The 19,491-nt window shown below is 36.7% G+C and overlaps 2 protein-coding genes across 2 annotated transcripts; both read left to right on the top strand.

Annotated features, from left to right (window-relative positions):
* The first annotated feature begins 5,868 nt into the window (after positions 1 to 5,868).
* Positions 5,869 to 15,138, top strand: LOC149682838 (unconventional myosin-Vb-like). The gene is made up of 10 exons (XM_089871164.1): positions 5,869 to 5,941; positions 8,560 to 8,672; positions 8,750 to 8,881; positions 8,968 to 9,101; positions 9,163 to 9,244; positions 12,095 to 12,235; positions 12,554 to 12,760; positions 13,057 to 13,194; positions 13,564 to 13,748; positions 14,916 to 15,138. Exons 1-9 carry the CDS (start codon positions 5,869 to 5,871, stop codon positions 13,651 to 13,653), a joined length of 1,110 nt encoding a protein of 369 aa, XP_089727290.1. The 3' UTR covers positions 13,654 to 13,748; positions 14,916 to 15,138.
* LOC149682837 (uncharacterized) lies at positions 14,128 to 19,239 on the top strand. Its single transcript, XM_089871322.1, has 4 exons — positions 14,128 to 14,194; positions 17,894 to 18,174; positions 18,841 to 19,017; positions 19,084 to 19,239. Exons 1-4 carry the CDS (start codon positions 14,128 to 14,130, stop codon positions 19,237 to 19,239), a joined length of 681 nt encoding a protein of 226 aa, XP_089727448.1.
* Positions 19,240 to 19,491: the final 252 nt, after the last annotated feature.

Here is a 19,491-nt window from a genome sequence, read left to right as displayed (position 1 = left end):
GACCGAGGCTTAGTGAAATCAGTGAATTTAAAAATTATCGGCTAAATCTTAACTTTAAATTCTTTTGTATTAAATTATAATGAAGTTTAACTTACGAGAATAAAATAAAATTGGGACTGATTAACCCCTTCTTGGTAGGATTGCACTTTACGTGACCCACCCAACTAACAATGGGTTCTAGTTAATTGGACCCTGAGGAGTCCGAAAAAAATAGTTAAAAAATTATTTGGCCGCCGCAAGTTGGTCAAAAAAAATTGACGTACTCGCGCCGGAGTTATAGCTATGGAATTTTTTAGGCTTACGGAAACCGTTCATTTCTTATAAAAAATATAGTCGAAATAAATTGGCGCCTTTTCCAAAATATAGTTGAAATAAATTGATGCCTTTTCCAAAATATGGTTGAAGTAAATTGACGCCTTTTCCAAAATATAATTGAAATAAATTGACGCCATTTCCAAAATATAATTGAAATAAATTGGTGCCTTTTCCAAAATATAGCTGAAATAAATTGAAGCCTTTTCCAATATATTGATGTTGACGTTTGTTAATTGACCAATAGTTTGTCGCCTTTTCCAAAATGTAGTTGAAATAAATTGGCGCCTTTTCCAAAATATAGTTGAAATAAATTGACGCCTTTTCCAAAATATAGTTGAAATAAATTGACGCCTTTTCCAAAATATAGTTGAAATAAATTGACGCCTTTTCCAAAATATAGTTGAAATAAATTGGCGCCTTTTCCAAAATATTGAAATAAATTGGCGCCTTTTCCAAAATATAGTTGAAATAAATTGGCGCCTTTTCCAAAATATAGTTGAAATAAATTGGCGCCTTTTCCAAAATATAGTCGAAATAAATTGGCGCCTTTTCCAAAATATAGTCGAAATAAATTGGCGCCTTTTCCAAAATATAGTTGAAATAAATTGATGCCTTTTCCAAAATATGGTTGAAGTAAATTGACGCCTTTTCCAAAATATAATTGAAATAAATTGACGCCATTTCCAAAATATAATTGAAATAAATTGGTGCCTTTTCCAAAATATAGCTGAAATAAATTGAAGCCTTTTCCAATATATTGATGTTGACATTTGCTAACTGCCCAATAATTTGTCGCCTTTTCCGAAATATTGTTGAAATAAATTGACGCCTTTTCCGAAATATTGATGTTGACATTTGGTACTTTCTCAATAATTTGTCGCCTTTCCCAAAATATAGTTACAAAAAAACTAGACTCCTTTTCAGAAATATTGACGTTGACATTTGCTAATTTCCCTATAATTTAACACCTTTTCTAAAACATAGTTGCAATAGCTCTACGCCTTTTATTTCAAATTTTTTTACAAAAAAATCAAATTTACCAAGGATTGTTAATTGACCAATAGTTTGTCGCCTTTTCCAAAATATTGTTGAAATAAATTGGCGCCTTTTCCAAAATATAGTTGTACTCCCATTCACATTTGACAAATATCCCAAGGATTTGACACATTTTACAAAATAATGTTGAGTGAATTAAAAAAAAAATCCCCGAATAATTTGACGGCTTTTTCCAAAATTTACCGTTATCAATTATCGAATTCCCAAAAAATTCAACGATTTTCCCAAAACATTTCAGTTTTTCTCGCATTTATATTTCCGTCCTTTTATCAGAAATAAAAGGTTTCCGTAAGCTTAAAAAATTCCATAGCTATAACTCCGGCGCGAGTACGTCAATTTTTCACAGTCACCCTGGGATTATTTTGCAAGATTGAGTGCAGAATGCGTTAAGGGGATAGCGACTTCAATGGCGGTAAGTGCATGGATTTTAAAATTTTCAAAAAATTTTTTGACCAACTTGCGGCGGCCAAATAATTTTTTAACTATTTTTTTCGGACTCCTCATGGTCGAATTAACTAGAAACCATTGTTAGTTGGGTGGGTCACGTAAAGTGCAATCCTACCCCCTTCTTTTAGATGAAAAGTGGAAAAATTCGCCATAAACAGAGCGGACGACGCATTTAGTAAACAAAAAACTTCGCTATATTAGCGGTAAAACAGCGTAAGTCCAACAGTACGTTTCTCTATGATTTTAGCTAGGATTATACCACGTAAGTCCAACAGAATAAAAGGTCGTAAGTTTAAGTATGTGCTTAAAAGTACAAAAAGTAATACTTAATATTAATTGTTTTCAATAAAACTTCGAAAGGCACCAGAAAAATGTTACGTCGACAAAAATAAGGAAAACAATCTAGGCCCTAGATGACGCGCGTTTCTTCGTTGAAGTGGCGATGCGATGCGAGGTTGGGGCTAAATAAATTCCGAAAGTGTTTGTTAGGAGAAATGAAAGCATTTTTCGAATATCACCGTATACCAGGGTTCGTACAAACCTGGAAAAATCAGGGAAATAAATAGTAGACAAAAACCTCAGGGAACTTTAGAATTTTTAGTAAAATTCAGGGAAATTTGCTTCAAACAGGGGCAGAGTGATTAAGCAAAATGTTCGTAAACGTACCCTCCATAGGATTAACATTACACCAAACTTTGGAGGCTCATAACTCTGGTTCTACTAGAGCTACGGGGATGTCCTTTGAGTATGATATAGCACTATTTGCCCCCCCCCATCCAACCATACTAAAAACTTGGGAATTTCATCAAACAGGGGCCGGGTAATTATTCAAACTGTTCGTGAAAACATTCCTTTGATTTTGTAATAGTCCTATTCACCCCTCCTCCTTCGTTAACATTTGCACCATAGGGTGCTCCATATACGGCGTAGAAAGGTAGAAACTCGAAATTGTAACACAATACCACTTTCGTGGTAAAATATGATGTGAAATTGTAAATTCGCATTCCCTTTTAGCAAAGATTTTCATATTAACACGTCGGTTTAATGTAAGATTGGCAAGAATGGTTACTAATCAAACTGTTTATAACCAGTTGGTTTTAATAATAAAATGGGAAAAATCCGTTTCTTTTTAAAGCCACATCGTTTAAACATAATTTTCAGGCTTGAAGGATTGATACCATTTACACCAAGACTCCAGGCTACTTTCCAGACAAAGTGCAGTACAAAGTAGTCTGGTCTCCTGGTGTAAATAGGTATGAATCCGCCTAGTCTGAAAACTATGCAGATACGATGGGCTATTAGTTTGACCTGGTGTTCGTTAATTTTAAATAGTACTTCGCAGAACCACTTCTAGGTGGCACTGGCTCATCTTCAATAATTTTTTTATCAAGCATTTTTAAACGGGTTAGGTTTGATCAAGTAAAGTTAAAAGAGGTTTTGTTTACAGTAGGCCTTGTTAAAGTTTAAAATAGCTTAGGTTAAGTTCAATAGGGGCAGAGGTTAAGGTGCTGTTAGTTAAGTTTAACATCACATGGGAATACCAAGTTCAGTGATATCACTGAAATTATTCCCTTCTGGTGATATTTCTGTACATGTTGGCTATTTCTAATGTCTGTCTCTAACTGAATGATACCTTGGCACCCAAATTTATGAAGTTTTTTCAAATCACACGTAATTCCTTTTAGAGAACCAGAAACACTGGCGTAGTTTTAAGGCGAATACACTTTACTGAACCTTATGGCCTACTCAAACATGTTTTTGTGCTATAGTCATGAAAGCACTCTGCATGGGGAGGCGAGTCGAAACTATGGAGTAAAAGGGGAGCAAGTAGCAACCTACTACAAATTCTATGTTTCCTACTATATTTTGGAAGAAACGACCTTTGGAAGCAACGATCTTTGGAAGCAACGGGCTTTGGAAGTAATGATAGGCACCCGAAACGGTTGCTACTTGCTAAGTTGCTAGCCGTTGCTATCATTATAGCCCTCTGGATCACGCGACTCGAAGGCGCAGGTTGCTAGGGGAGCAGCCCTTTGTCCGCTAATCGCGTGATCCAAGAGGCTTTGCTTACAGGGGCCTAAGGCTATGTTTTCTGATTGCGCTCCACTGGTTGTAAATACTTTAAATTTGTTCGCTAAATTTCATCTCCTCAAATTCCCCTTTAATCAAAATAAAATTAAAAATAAAAATACTCCGATAAAAGCGAAAAATTCCCCCCCCCCCTTTTTTGTTGAAAAATATATCTAAGACCCCAAAAACTGTACCCTCATGGACAAAATGGTTAAAAAGAAAAAAAAACAGGTACGTCATGGGTTTTCAACGAAATGTTCTGTGGCTCAGGCCAAAATTTACCCCTTTTTATTTGTATGCACTAAGACCTCTCTGCTAAGACCACCCCTAAGAAAAAATTTGTAAAACCGAAGCCAGAGAGTGGCGGAGGTTAAAGAAACCCCTTATCTCACCTTTTCAATCACAAAAAATAAACTGTACAAAACCACTGGTTTTCGAAAGAAAATATTTGGCACTCGCTCTCCTGATTCGAAAGGGAAGGGTCATCCCAAAAAATAATGAAAAATTTAAAAAACTTAAAAGATCTTGCGGAAATAATGTCATTCCACCTAAACAAAATTAAAAGAAATAATAGAAAGAAAAAACCAAGTAGTCAGCTTTTTCAGTCGGGCGATCTACTAATAATTAAAGTCTCTCCCAGAGTAAAAAATAAATAAATAAAAAAAACAATATAAAATCGGCGATAAATAAAATTCGGATTTTTACTAGCAAATTAAAAAATATCATAAATAAAATAAACCAAAAACTGCTGGGTATCTTCACTGGTTGCTCGACACGGGTGACGGGGTGTAGTAGTAACCGAAATGTCAATGTCATTACTTCAATTAATTAAACCTCAATATAATTATAGTTTAGTATTTTAGTTTGATTGTTGGGCTTGAGGAGTCAGAGAAACTTTAAATCGACCTTTCAAAATATGGTTGAAAATTTTAATTCATCATGTTCTATTGAATTTATTTGTAATTCCCTTACGCGCGCTGTAGGCCTTTGAAAAGCCTGATATTTTGACTTGTCAAATTTCATAAACCATGTCAACTTTGGAACTATATGCTAAGGTTAGTAAAATCCTTTATTTTTCTTTAGTTTAACATTTAATTTATTGCTTATGATGAACAATAGTCCAAATTACTAATATTGACGTTGTAGAAGGGTTATGTGATTCACCATATAGTAAAAATCACACCCAAAAACACCCACTCAGATAGCTGAAATTGATGTAAGAGATTTTCTTTAATGATTTATTTGTTAGCTTGCCATTTCTTACCCCGAGAGAAAACGGAAATTTCTCGTTTTATAGGTTAAAGAATAAGCAATCTAATGAAGTGGTTTTAGGCTAGGTTTGGAAAGGGGGTGTTATCAGAAGCCGATTAGGCTTTACACATGAAGTACGTAACATGTGCCTGAGGGAGCTACACGATATTCTCTGAGCTTCTAGGAAAGAACCTCCCCTTACGCGGAGGGAAATAGTTCAGTAACGCGGCTTCTTCGGGTCCATCCAATCCTTCCGCCTAAAGAACCGATTTACCACGCACCTAAATTCGAGAACTACTTTAAAGAATAAGTAGGGTGTCTAAAATATTCTTTAGATAAAACTATTCACAATACCAAAGATTATTTGGGAGTAAGGCGTTAAAATGTTATAAAACTTGGTAGCTTTTGCTTGGACTATTTAAGACGCCGTGCATCTGTTTTTTTACGAGGAATGTTTTCTGTTCTCGCGGCTACAGCAAGCCCAGCCGTCGGCGGCTCGGAATCGGGATACCTCCGTCCGCCGATACCTAGACAAGGCTTAGTGTAGTTTTCGAGTCTACTATTATTCGCAGAGCTATTTTTCTTTTGCAGTTTGAAAAATTCTTATTATATTTAGTTGAAGACTTATTAAGTAACTCGGAAATGTTCGGAATTTGAGCTTTAAAACGTTAAATATTTTATAACGACTACCGAACGATACAGCAAATTCGCCTTCCGGGCTTCCCGGTTATGTCGAGTCGACGGCGAGGTGAAGTCGAGGTCTCATGCAAGAAAATAGTAATAGCCGTCGCCGATTGGTCTGGTATTAAAGAGGTTATCTCTGGTTAGGGGGCTAATGATTGGTTAAAAGCATTTTTGTTCGTCTACTTAGTTTTTACTTCGGGAATATCATGAAATCCATGGCCAAAGCTATGGAAAAGTGGGACTTACGTACTTTATGTGTGAAGCATAATCCGCTCTTGGTGTTATTATAATTATAATAATAATAATACTTTGAAACCAATGTTACTGGCAATCACAGAGGCATAAGCCTGTAGAACATGGTTCCTAAATAAATAAACAAATAAATTAATTAACACTATAAAAAAAATCAATAGAAGTAATTTTTATTGTAAAGCCAATATTTACCCTATTCTCCCTGTAAACTGGACAATTTCTACCACACTGGACTTTGGTCTTAAGAATTATTTGAAGATCATTGTAAATTCAACGCTATAAGTTCAAAATAATAAACATTTATGTTTAGAGTTACTGGTCAACAAGAAAAAGAGAAAATAATCATAATGTGAACAAACATCATTTTTAATTGCTGAAAATCTCAAAAATATTTATTGTGCCATCTCATTTGTTTTGCCAGGGTTGCCACAGTACCTGGAAATCTTGGAAAAGTCAGGGAATTTAAAAATGGGCCGAGAGGTCAGGGAATTTTAAAATCTGTTAGCAAAGTCAGGGAATTTGATTTAGTGGGTAAAATTTCTGGGGATAAGTATTTATTGAAAGAGTAATGAAAGTTTCTCCTCACCCTCTCTTAACACAGAAAACTCTAGAGCAATCCTTAAAAATGTCTAGAATTGTTTTTACAAAGTAAATGCTCTCTAAAAAAATCTCTTAGACTGTTATTTATAGTTAAAATGTTTCTTAATCATTTTGGTGCAACAAATACATTGGAAAACTTAATGTAGAGAGTTTATTTAATTATAAGCACTTAAAACGTGCTGTAAACATTACGATTTCGGCCTAAAAAGGTCAGGGAAAACCTGGGAAAGTGAGGGAATTTGGTTCTGAAAATTCAGTAGCAACCCTGTTTGCGTAACTGGTGTATTTTGGCGGTGAGTGACAATCTTTGATACCATTAATTAATTATGATTGTCTTTACCATGATAATGTCACGCCAAAAATATACACCAAGAAAGTGTACTTCATCAAAGTTTCTAACACATTGTAATGTAAGAACCCCTTTTACTCCATAGTTTCGACTCGCCTCCCCATGCAGATTGCAGAGTGCTTTCATGACTATAGCACAAAAAACATGTTTGAGTAGGCCATAAGGTTCAGTAAAGTGTATTCGCCTTAAAACTACGCCAGTGTTTCTGGTTCTCTAATAAGAATTACGTGTGATTTAAAAAACTTCATAAATTTAGGTGCCAAGGTATAATTCAATTTGAGACAGACATTAGAAATAGCCAACATGTACAGAAATATCACCAGAAGGGAATAATTTCAGTGATATCACTGAACTTGGTATTCCCATGTGATATTAAACTTAACTAACAGCACCTTAACCTCTGCCCCTATTGAACTTAACTAACAGCACCTTAACCTCTGCCCCTATTGAACTTAACCTAAGCTATTTTAAACTTTAACAAGGCCTACTGTAAACAAAACCTCTTTTAACTTTACTTGATCAAACCTAACCCGTTTAAAAATGCTTGACAAAAAAAATTATTGAAGATGAGCCAGTGCCACCTAGAGGTGGTTCTGCGAAGTACTATTTAAAATTAACGAACACCAGGTCAAACTAATAGCCCATCGTATCTGAATAGTTTTCAGACTAGGCGGATTGATACCTATTTACACCAGGAGACCAGACTACTTTGTACTGCACTTTGTCTGGAAAGTAGCCTGGAGTCTTGGCGTAAATGGTATCAATCCTTCAAGCCTGAAAATTATGTTTAAACGATGTGGCTTTAAAAAGAAACGGCTTTTTCCCATTTTATTATTAAAACCACCTGGTTATAAACAGTTCGATTAGTAACCATTCATGCCAATCTTACATTAAACCGACGTGTTAATATGAAAATCTTTGCTAAAAGGGAATGCGAATTTACAATTCCACATCATATTTTACCACGAAAGTGGTATTATGTTACACTTTCGAGTTTTTACTTTCAAAATATCAAGTTTTTAATATAATTGAACCAAAGTTTATATTTTTAAAATCCATTGAAAAATCACGAAAACTCAGTTTCGATATATCAATAATTTTGTCTTGTCGAGCTTGTTCGCCCGTTTGATGACATCACTATGACGTGAGGAAGAAAAACGCGGGAATCCTATACGCGTCTCGAGCTTCTCGCTAGTCTAAAACGCTGCGTCTGATGGCACCATCTGACGTGAAAAAAATATCTTTGACGTCGGAGTACGGGAAACGTTTTGGCCTTTCATAAAAAGTGGATTTCATATAATTTCATATGAATCATTTTCAAATGCATATTGCGGCCAAATAAGCAGAAATCGGGGAATTAAAAGCTTGATATTTTTGAACTCACAGAAATTAATTCTATCTTTTGTTATATAAATCAGAGGTTTTTCAAACGAAGCTTCTCATTCCCTTTAAATAGAGGTCAGGGAGTTACGTGATTGGTCGGAGGTTAACGACATGATGTTGCATTGCATGTACTTACTAACATAATTATACAGGCTTCTCTGACCTCCAGAGGATCACCATTTTAAGAATATTGGCTGCTATTTTGCATCTTGGAAACGTACAGTTTCTACCTGGTGAAGAAGATACCGAAAGCTCATTCGTATCGGTAAGGAAGTTCGAATGAATTGAAAGAACTCTTTATCATGGGTTAAATAATAATTTTTGGGAATTATTTAACGGTAGAAAAATGATCTTCATCTTGTGGTGCTCTCTGAACTCCTTGGTGTTGATGCTACAAACATGAGTAGATGCCTGTGTCATAGAGAACTACAGAGCATGAAGGAAGTAATCACAAAACCCATGCCTGTTGAACAGGTACGCAGTTGTTATAATAAAGACTTTGCAGCGCGCATGCTCAAATGAAAACTGAAGTTGTTCAATATGAAATTTTTATCCCATAGGCTTCTTTTTCTAGAGATGCTTTAGCCAAACATATTTACGCCAAACTCTTTGATTGGATTGTAAGCCAAATAAATAAATCTCTCGTTTCTGATGACAAGATCCACAATTTCATAGGAGTTTTAGACATTTACGGGTAAAATGGCCACTTTCTTAAGCTAATTTCAAATTGAAATAACAATTGTAAATTCCTGAAGGTTTGAAACGTTTGAAACCAATAGTTTCGAACAGTTTTGTATTAATTATGCTAATGAAAAATCACAGCAGCAGTTCAATCAGGTTAGGAAACGGTACTTTAGATCTGAATACGTTTATAAGTGATATGTTTCATAAGTATGAAACTTCCTATGCTTCGTACACTAACAATGAGATATACAAGGCCCATGCGGGCGCCAATTTTTTTTATTTTTTTCCGGACCTTTTAAATCGCCACGATTTTCCCGCTAGAGGCGCGTTTAAGTCTAAAAATTTACGTAAACCTCACGTGACCAGCTGCCTGCTCTAAGTTTCGAACCTCGAGCGAAGAAGCGCACGGTGGGATTTCATGTGAATTAAGCCTAATAATTAAGTGTATTAAAGAGACTAAGAAGCGCCATCTATCAACCACACAAGTCAAATATATATGGGTGAGTGACTCCCCCTTCGAAGTGAGCGTGCATGGGCCTTGTATATCTCGTTGGTAGTGCTTCGTTTTGCTAGAAACTAATTGAGACGAGGGGTCGGACGTTTGTCAAAATCCTGTACAGTTCGTTTGAAATCTTTTAAAATCTCTCTCGAAATCCCGAAATCTTACCCTTAAAATCTCAAAATACCGAAATCTCACGTCAAAATCGAAAAATCCCAAAATCTCAAGTCAAAATCTGGAAATCCCGAAATCTTCACCTAAAATCCCGAAATCTCACATTAAAATCTAGAAATCCCGAAATCTGAACGTAAAATCCCGAAATCTCACCCTAAAATATCAAAATCTAAAAATCCCCACGCTTACAATACACGTTTTGCATCTATTTAAAGGAACAGCGAACTGATTTAAAAATTATCTCAAATCTTAAGAAAACCTTACTTTTTTGAGAGTTTAAACTCTTCTGATTCCAAAAATATGCTTAATAAATATTTAAATATGAGGGAAAACACAGAAAAAACTTGAAATTTGGGGGCAAAAGCAAATTTGCGGAGAAGATTTTTGGCGGATTTTTCTCCTTGCTACGTCACTCACGGCATCTCGCGGAAAAGTCAAGCGCGAGCGCCCGAGACTCCTGCCACGCGAATCTGAATAAAATAGGCTTAACGCGGGGCTGAGACACTAACAGGCGTCACGTGAGTGACATCAAGAGAGAAAATTTCTCCTTTCTACGTCATCAAGCGAAACAAAATTTAACTAGACCTTTTCCAAACACAAAACTTTGATTGCAATTTTATAAATTTCTACGAAACCAAATACAAAAGTAAACATATCATAATAAACTAGATTTTTCAAGGATTTTTTCGCATTTTAAGTTTGTGGATGACGAAAATTATGGCACTAACTCTTTAAGAGGGTAAGACACGGGGGTAAAACTCTGCCTTCCATCTCGCTTTTTGGCGCCTGCGCTATATAAGAGTACTGTATTACAAATTAGACTATTTTTGTCGATTTTTCTCCGGCATTCATTACGGTAAATTAAAACAAATTTATAGTCTATATTTCAAAATCTCGCAATATCCTTTGAACACCGGAAGTTAATAGTAAATCTTGATATCCCCTGCAAATACTCAAAGGTGGGGTGCCGTGGGGTGCCGTAGCGGTTAGCGCTTTTGCCTCGCAGCCAGAGGATCCCGGGTTCGATCCCGGGCTGTGGCACCGGGTGAAAAATATGGGAAGAAATCCTTCTGCGTAGAGTTTGCAAGTTCTCTCCCCGCTTGTTAAAGGAGTTTTCCTCCGCGGTCTAATCCGGTTTCTCCTTACCATCAAAACTTGCAGAGGTTAACGGTAATAGTTAGTATAGGGCGCTGTAGGTTAGCTGAGGCATAGGGGCTAGCCACCACCCCTCTATGCATTGTAAAGGCGTTAGATAAGTGGCAATAAGTCGCGAGATGACTTGGTCCAATTAGCTTGCTGAACTTGTAAAAAAATTCATCAAAAATCCGAAAATCTCCTTCAAAATCTGAAAATCTCCTTCAAAATCCCGAAATATCCTTCAAAATCTGAAAATCTCCTTCAAAATCTGAAAATCCTGTACAAAATCCCGAAATCTCCTTCAAAATCTGAAAATCCTGTACAAAATCCCGAAATCTCCTTCAAAATCTGAAAATCCTGTACAAAATCCCGAAATCTCCTTCAAAATCTGAAAATCCTGTACAAAATCCCGAAATCTCCTTCAAAATCTGAAAATCCTGTACAAAATCCCGAAATCTCCTTCAAAATCTGAAAATCTCCTTCAAAATCTCGAAAACTCCTTCAAAATCTGAAAATCTCCTTCAAAATCCCGAAATCTCCTTCAAAATCTGAAAATCTCCTACAAAATCCCGAAATCTCCTTCAAAATCCCGAAATCTCCTTCAAAATCTGAAAATCTCCTTCAAAATCCCGAAATCTCCTTCAAAATCTGAAAATCCTGTACAAAATCCCGAAATCTCCTTCGAAATCTGGAAATCGCGTTCAAAATCCGTAATCTCCTTCAAAATCTGAAAATCCTGAAGAAAATATCGAAATCTCCTTCGAAATCTGGAAATCGCGTTCAAAATCTGAAAATCTCATTGAAAATCCAGAAATCTTAAAATCTTGGACTACATTTCAAGATTTCTAAAATCTAAGTCAGAATCTCAAAATCTGGGGAAAATCTCAAAATCTTGAAATCTCAAAATCACGTACACTGAAATGCCGAACGTCCGACCCCTCGAATTGAGAGCTTGTTCGAGAACGACAAGCGAGAATTACTACACTCGGTGGTTAATTTTGCAGTCCATCTTCCTAGGCTATTTAGTCTTTGACAGCGCCTCACCAGGGGTCGGTTTACCTCGAATCTATGGCCTACGTCACTTCATGACAAGCTCCAGTTTGTAACCAGTGACAAACTTACGGAACATACCTTAAAAACTTTGGCTCGTACTCTAGTATGTAAAAATTTAAATTACGATCATTTTTCTTCAGCATGTCTTTAAACTCGAACAAGAAGAATATTTACGAGACCAAATTGAATGGAAATTAATTGAATATTACGATAATCAGCCATGTATTGATCTCATTGAAAGTAAACTTGGCATTCTTGGACTTCTGGATGAAGAATGCAGGGTAAGAAACCGCTCACTAAAACTTTTCGGCGAACTTGTGGTCTTTCGTGGACACTTTTTTAACCCTGTTGCGTGCTATGTCACAGAAATGAAATGACCTTATAGTATTTTTTCATTGTTTCATTGTTATTCATTACTTATTGACGAGTTTTTCGTCAAATCTCTGCCCTGCAACTGCTGGGCAGGTGTAACGCTCAAGAACTTTATTTGTCGTGTGTCTTCTTTAAAAGCAGTGTCATAGCGGGCAATAATTACTATCAGAAGTCCATTAAATTAGCCTAGAAAGTCTTAATTGTTTAACTTAATTTTCTTGTGATAGATGCCTAAAGGCAGTGACAAAACTTGGTGCCAGAAACTATTTGAGCAGTGTAAAAAATGGGAGCATTTTGAGAAACCTAGACTCTCACAAACGTCATTCCTAATTCGCCATTTTGCCGACAAAGTGACGTACGACTGTTCCGGATTCCTAGAGAAAAATCGTGATACTGTTATGGAAGAACAAATTAATATATTGAAAGCTAGTCAGGTTTGTGGCTTTCTCATTCCTACTTAAAGGGGCTCTACGTAGCGGTTTTGGTGAAGTCCGCCTTAAAAAAACACCCTACTCTTTGGCCACAAGGAATGGTGCCACCGTCGCGGTGGCGTGTAGCAATATGCTACACAAACAGTTTGAACTACCCTTCACCCCAACAGCTCCAGCCAGTCCCTTTAAATCTTCTAATGTGATAGTCAACTCTGAGAATGCGCTATTTTCAACTGTTAATTATAACTTGATAGTGTTAAAATTGAAGTAATACCGTTTTTATATTTCAATTTGCGTAGGTTCAGTTAGTTGCGGAGCTGTTTGAAGAAGTTGATCCGACAAAAGCCACTAAAGGTTTGAAAACAGTTTCTGTCAAGGCAGCCGCTCAAGGGTCTGGAAAATCCCAAAAACAGAATAAAATGACAGTGGGCTCGCAGGTCAGTTGGTTATAACTGTGTTTGAATCCTTGAGTCAATATTAAGACTCTTTCAGACGATCCAACTTTTTGACTGAACCTGTTGAGTCAACTCGAGTTGAATGAAGCAGTTGGATCGTGTGAATTGAAGCTTTGAGTTGAGTCACCATAAAAAATTGGCTAGGAAAATTTGGATCTGTGATCCAGTTTTTACTGACTCAAGTTTATGATTTCATATCTTCAGCCAATCAAAATGAATTATATAAAAAAATCTTTTCGTGGCTTAACTCTTACATAGTCTATGATTTATTTCCTTACTGCTGTTCTCTCTTATTTGCCTTCATTTATCTAAGAATCTTGTATTAATTTGAATGGTTTTTTAACTTTTCAGTTTAAAGAATCATTGGGTCTTCTTATGGCAACTTTGAACGCAACTACGCCTCACTATGTCAGATGTATTAAACCCAATGACGATAAATAAGCTTTTAAATTTGATCCTAAACGAGCTGTTCAACAACTCAGGGCTTTTGGTGTATTGGAAACTGTCAGAATAAGCGCGGCTGGATTTCCATCCAGGTATTTAAAGATCTTCATGTGTCAATTTAGAATAGAATGGTCAGAATAGACACCCATTTTTAGATTAATAAAATATTAAAATAACATCAGAATCATTAACGAAACCATAAGTTTATTATAAGATATGTTCCCCATAAGTTTGTCACTTGGAGCTCGTAGGTGATAGATTCTCGTAAAGCGACGCCTGGTGAGGCGCTGTCAAAGGCTTAGTAATGCAGATTGAATAAGAAGATGGACTTGAAAATTATCCGAATACAGTACTTCAATACTCATTTGTTTTTCTCGAACTAGGTACACATTTTTTAGGACACTAACGGGTGCCCGAGTCCCAATTTTTTAAGCCTTTGCCAGTACCCGCCGAATCTGTCGGGTCCAGTTTATGACGTTACCGCGCATGTTTCAATACAGCCCTGCTGATGACGAAACTTACCAAAATGGTTCAAATGGTATATTTTTATATTCTCACTTTTTAATTTTACACGGAATTTTAATTCCGGTAAAATTTAAGAAACTGCACCAAAACCCCTGTCCCTGTCCCTGTGCCGGACGCGTCCGCGAAACGAACGCTTACGATAAGAGAGGGAAACCGGTCGCGTCCGCGAAACGTACGCTTACGATGAGAGAGAGAGATCGCTAGCGTACGCGGTGGCGATACGAAGCTCCGCGTAGAGAGAGAACTGCCTGCCTGGTATATTAGTGAGAGGGGGAAGAGGGAGAGGGGGCATCCCGCTCGGAGAGAGAGGAAAGAAAGGTAGTTTAAATCTCGCGGGCTTTTTTGAGTGAAGGGAAACAAGATGATAATTTTCGTGCACTACTGCACTTTGTGCGCGTGATTCATCAGAGATTATGCTGGATGGTTAGGTTAGGTTTCGTAAAACAGAGGGGACGCTTTACGGTCATAGTGATTTCTGGTTTAGGGGATCCAGGATTTTGTTTAAATACATTATTTGATTCGTATGGTTTTTAAAAATTATACTTTAGTGGGGTGCACAATTTAGTTTCATTAATATTATTTGAAATGTGACGTTATTAGAAATTAAAGGGATACACGATTGTGTTTCAGAAATGTTTTTAGTTGTACGATTTATTGGAAATCAACTATACGGGGGGTCACGTGAGCCGTGTAAAATTACTATTAAGGCCCAGCCCTTGGGCCATCTTGTTTAGATGGACTTATTTGGACTTCTTAAATCGGTATGGAGTACTTAGTCGATGGAAGGATGTCAATAGAAATGACTTAAAGCTCTCTTGTCAAAAAATACTTAAAAAGGTTATAAAAGTAAGTCTTTTCTACCATTAACCATTGTTAATTAGATAATGTCGTCAAATGCGGGCCTATATATGCTCATAATTATAAAATTTTGTAGTCCATGCATTGGAAACCGGTATGTTATACCAAAAGTGGATGAGAGGAAAAGTATGAAAATGGCCAAAAGTCGCGAGTCATCAGAGTTTCGCCGTAGTTGACCGTTTTATTGGCGTAGCTATACTGGGCCTGTACACTCCCTTAAAATAGGTCTTGTGTTAATTCGTGGTTACAAGGTTACCGTCGTCTGCTATTTTGTATGCTAGAACTTCCTCGATTTGTGTTTGTAGTCAGGACACAGTTAGAGTAGCTGGTAAGGTTTTAAAAGGTATTTGAAGGTATAATATGGATTTAAGTAAGGTTATCGAAGCAATAGAAGAGCACATAAAACTAGATACGTTTAAAATAAATCTCGGTAATTTAGCTATAGCGCGATCAGCTTGCATCGTGATTCGCGTGATCGAGTGGGTTATGGTTAAACCAAGGAGCATAAATGTCTGAACTACTTTCAGTCGCGAGTTTGCAAGTCCATCAGTCACTAGTAAACTAAATAGTTATTGGCGAAACTTTGATGTCCGCGTTTTTTAACACAGGCTCTATGGCCATTGTCATACTTTCCCTCTCATCCACATTTGGTTATACTGACTGCTGTTTTATGAACGTTATGCACAATTTGTTTACCGTTAAAGCATTAATTACCTAATAAGAAAAAATTACCATGCGTATGACACTCCTCATAGCCCTAAAGCAAAATTTTTTAAGCACGGTATGTTACCAACCAATGTAGATTTTGACAAGACAGGCAATTAAGGCATGGATTAACTAACGCTAGGGATTGTTCACTAACAGTGTTTCCCCATTTATTAATATCGCCAGCTACATGTTCCGAATTATTCCTTGATTCCCCTCTTGATTCCCCCAATTTATTGGACCAAAACCCCTACGAAAAGTTGAAAACATGTTTTGAAAAATAGTCAGTCGCGAAAACGTTGAGGTAAAGGTAGCGGCCCATTCGACCACACCTGAAAGATAAGCGTGTTGTTTGTTTTAAATCGAAATAAAGTTTGTTTTTTGATAATCTTACTAGTGAACAAAATTTCTATACCTTTTATACGCGAGCACGAACAAGTATTTAGGTCATATTTATGTTTTTTGAGTACTTATCGAGTCCCAAGTATTTACTTGTCGAGTATTAATCGAGTAAATTTCTTAAAATAACGAATATATTCAATTAACAGGTTTTAAAGATTGTTAGTGAACGATTAAACATTAATAATGTTCTTTTCAACATAAATGCTCATGAGCACATCGTCTGCTAAAGTTCAAAGCCTTGGATTTGCATATTTGTAGACTGTTTAAGAAGTTTAAAAGCTACTCAAACCTTCCTCGAGTAGTCTGGGAAATAGCACACTTCCTTGCTTGGACTAGTTTTTAAATTCAAGAAGTGGGGGTTGGTGGTCCAAGGGAGCAGTTTATTAATTGCAAATCTATAGGAGAACAAAGGCTGGGGACCATTTCTTTCTAAGACCAGTTTATTATTTAGGAGGACACTAGGGGGTCACTGGTCCCAAGGACTAGTTTAAAAAATATCCTTACTGCCCAGACTGTCCTCGAGTATTTCAATATGTTGTTACGGAGCCTCCGGGATGAACTAGGCCCATGCATGTCAAATTTTATGTGGGCAAATATCCAGTTTGTTAGGAAAAATATTTTCACCATAGATGGCGCTTATTTTTCCGTTGTGATAGGGGTCTTCCTTAAATTATCGTTGATATTTTAGGGGTCAGTCATAAAATTTTTATGATAGAGAAAAGTTTCATCCTAAAATTAACGTAAATGTTTTTGGGGCTATTCACTTTTTACTGAATATTTTGGTTAGATGGTATTGATGACAACAAAATAAATTATTTCAATTAAAATAATTCAGTAAGAGTTATAAAAACGTATACTTACAATCCGAGACCTTGGCTCAAATACTTAAGCAGCCGACAGGGTCACGGGGTTGAACTTTGTTTATTTTTCGGTCGTATCAGCGCCCCCAAACGGGAAAACACGGTGAACTAAATTAGTTAAAAAAATATTCTCGCTTCGCCACACGCATGGGCCTAGTTCATCCCGGAGGCTCCGGTTGTTATCTAGTATCGAATCGAGTACTCGGCTCGGTGCTCGAACTTAACGAGTACACGCATGAATTTATTCATTAACATGAATATATATGTGTATCATTAGCCTTTCTATCATGTTATTCAGGGATGGGAGGGACCTTTCTATTACAAACGCGTTTAACGTCATCGCGGTAGCCAATCAAAATCGAGACTCGGTCAGGTTTACCAAACTGCGTCAACTGACAAGTGAATATTTAAAATGATCGCCGATACGTAAATAAATATCTCAACACGATGTCCAAAGGTGATATTGATCTTTTAAAGGAAATTATATTAAGTGCGTGCAATGTTTATCCTAATCTAAAACTGAAAACTGGTGGTAAAGTGCTAAGCCTTGGCTATAAAGAAAATGAAACGTTTGAAAATTAACTACCAACATCTGAAATGGTGATCTTGCTGGGTTTTTCCCTGGTTTTGGAGGTAAAATTAACGCGGTAGTTGATCAATTTACAAGCATAATTAGCCTTTCGAATGACAAGAGCTTTAGCTTTAAAAACAAACCGCCGGCAATTCTCTGACGTCACTCAAACTAAGCCCCTCCCATCCCTGAATATGTAGTTTAACTAGTCAATGCAGATGTATATTCATGTTAATGAATAAATTCATGGTACACGCACACCACTGACCAGTTGTCTTTTTTATCTTAATAGACATCACACATTTCTAATTTTCAGAAATACTGAAATCTAAAATTGAAAATGAGAAAAAAATGCTCTTGGATGAATTTGAATCGGAACGCAAGGCTTACCAAAAATTAATGCGGGAGTACGCGCGTATGGAACAACGTTGCGAAAGCATGCAGAATGAAATGTCACGTGTTAAAGTGGGAGGGGGAAATCTGGATCTTCCTTATCAAACTCACAAGAGAACAGCGGTGGATTTCAGCCTACTCAGTATTCAGACGGATGCTACGGAAGTTATTCTTGATGATGTCTCCGATACCATGGATTCCGAGGTATTAATTGCAGTTATAGCCAGAAAGTATTCAGGATATTGTAAGAAAGAAATAAGATGGTGCTGTCGCCTTGATCTTATAGTTTTATAATAGAAGCAATCAAGTTATTTTTATCGTAATTTGAGCGGGGTCTTGTAACATCCCGATGGTGCTAGAACAGGGTTCGTGCACGACCTGGAAAACCTGGAAAAGTCAGGGAAATTGGATAATGTTTTGAAAAAGTCTATCATTTCTTGGGACCTAAGACCATTAAGCACGGATGTACTGGAATGATAAGCTAAAACCCCCCGTTCTTCTAATGGCATCGCCTGTCCTCGCCCCTAGCGGGAGAGTCCAGTAACTCTTCGACTCATAAATCATGTTTGGCTTTGGTTTTGAGTCGAAAAGTTTTCAACATTGGTCGAGTTCTAGAGACGCGCTGCCCTAAAGGAACCACGCGCCGTATCTCCATTCCTGTCCATCTGTGTTTAATGCTCTTAGTTGTGACTCAATGCGAAGTATGGACTGAAAGTTATCAAGTAGGCTGTGGTGAACACGTACTTAAATAGGTCATGGATATTGAACTTGGCTTTTAAGTCCGAAAATTTCATACTCTGTTTTAAAAGTGAAATTTTGTAAAATGGTAACCAACTTCATTTGGAGTTAATATTCAAGTACTGTACTTAGGCTATGTTAGAGAAAGTGCTTTTATCTGGGGATGGTGAGCAAGTAGCGAGACAAAATGCAATGTTGAAGGAACCGATGACTGAAAATGAAAGACTTCTGTATAAAATCAAGACTATGCAGAATGGACAGGAATTTGATACGCCTAAGGAGGAAAAGCTGGCGCAAGACTCCATTAGGGTATAAATTGATATTGCAGTGACTGTTTTCAAGAAAAGATTTTGTTTAATTTGTTTTTAATTGTAGTTGCGCGAGCTAGCTAAGGAGAATGCGAAAAAAATTATGGGTATGTCTCTCTTTTTTAGTTATGGAATCAGTATTGACAAAATCGGGTTAATGTTATTAAGAACGACGAATGATAGCTTTAGTCTATGGTACCATCCTCGCACTATACTTCATTGAGAAACTTCGTCTGCATTTATTTTGACTCCGACCAATAAAATGTTTTATAGCGACTTGTAGTGGTAAAAAAGCAAAGCGGACAACAATGCGATGTACCTCCCGATTTAGTGGAATTAAGTTTTTAAGTTACGAATGTATTTATTTAATTGATCTTTCTTTAGGTATATCGTTTTTCTAGCTTTGTGTTAAAATATTATTTACTTAACCACCTTTTTAGCCCAAAATATAAGAGAATATGGCCGATAGATGGCA

The sequence above is a fragment of the Phalangium opilio genome, unplaced genomic scaffold (assembly GCF_054372755.1).
Source record: "Phalangium opilio isolate 3A_F unplaced genomic scaffold, DU_Popi_V2 ptg000037l_1, whole genome shotgun sequence".
NCBI lineage: Eukaryota > Metazoa > Arthropoda > Arachnida > Opiliones > Phalangiidae > Phalangium > Phalangium opilio.
The sequence above is the reverse complement of the archived record's forward strand: the minus strand, read 5'-3'. Positions and strand labels throughout refer to the sequence as shown.

Excerpts from the sequence above, each read along its gene's own strand:
- LOC149682837 (XM_089871322.1), top strand. The coding sequence starts at position 14,128 with ATGACGTTACCGCGCATGTTTCAATACAGCCCTGCTGATGACGAAACT. Across the intron at positions 14,195-17,893 it reads TTACCAAAATGGTTCAAATG|AAATACTGAAATCTAAAATT; the intron begins GTATATTTTTAT and ends TCTAATTTTCAG. Across the intron at positions 18,175-18,840 it reads CCGATACCATGGATTCCGAG|GCTATGTTAGAGAAAGTGCT; the intron begins GTATTAATTGCA and ends TACTGTACTTAG.
- LOC149682838 (XM_089871164.1), top strand. The coding sequence starts at position 5,869 with ATGTCGAGTCGACGGCGAGGTGAAGTCGAGGTCTCATGCAAGAAAATA. Across the intron at positions 8,673-8,749 it reads CCGAAAGCTCATTCGTATCG|AAAAATGATCTTCATCTTGT; the intron begins GTAAGGAAGTTC and ends ATTTAACGGTAG. Across the intron at positions 13,195-13,563 it reads AAATGACAGTGGGCTCGCAG|TTTAAAGAATCATTGGGTCT; the intron begins GTCAGTTGGTTA and ends TTAACTTTTCAG.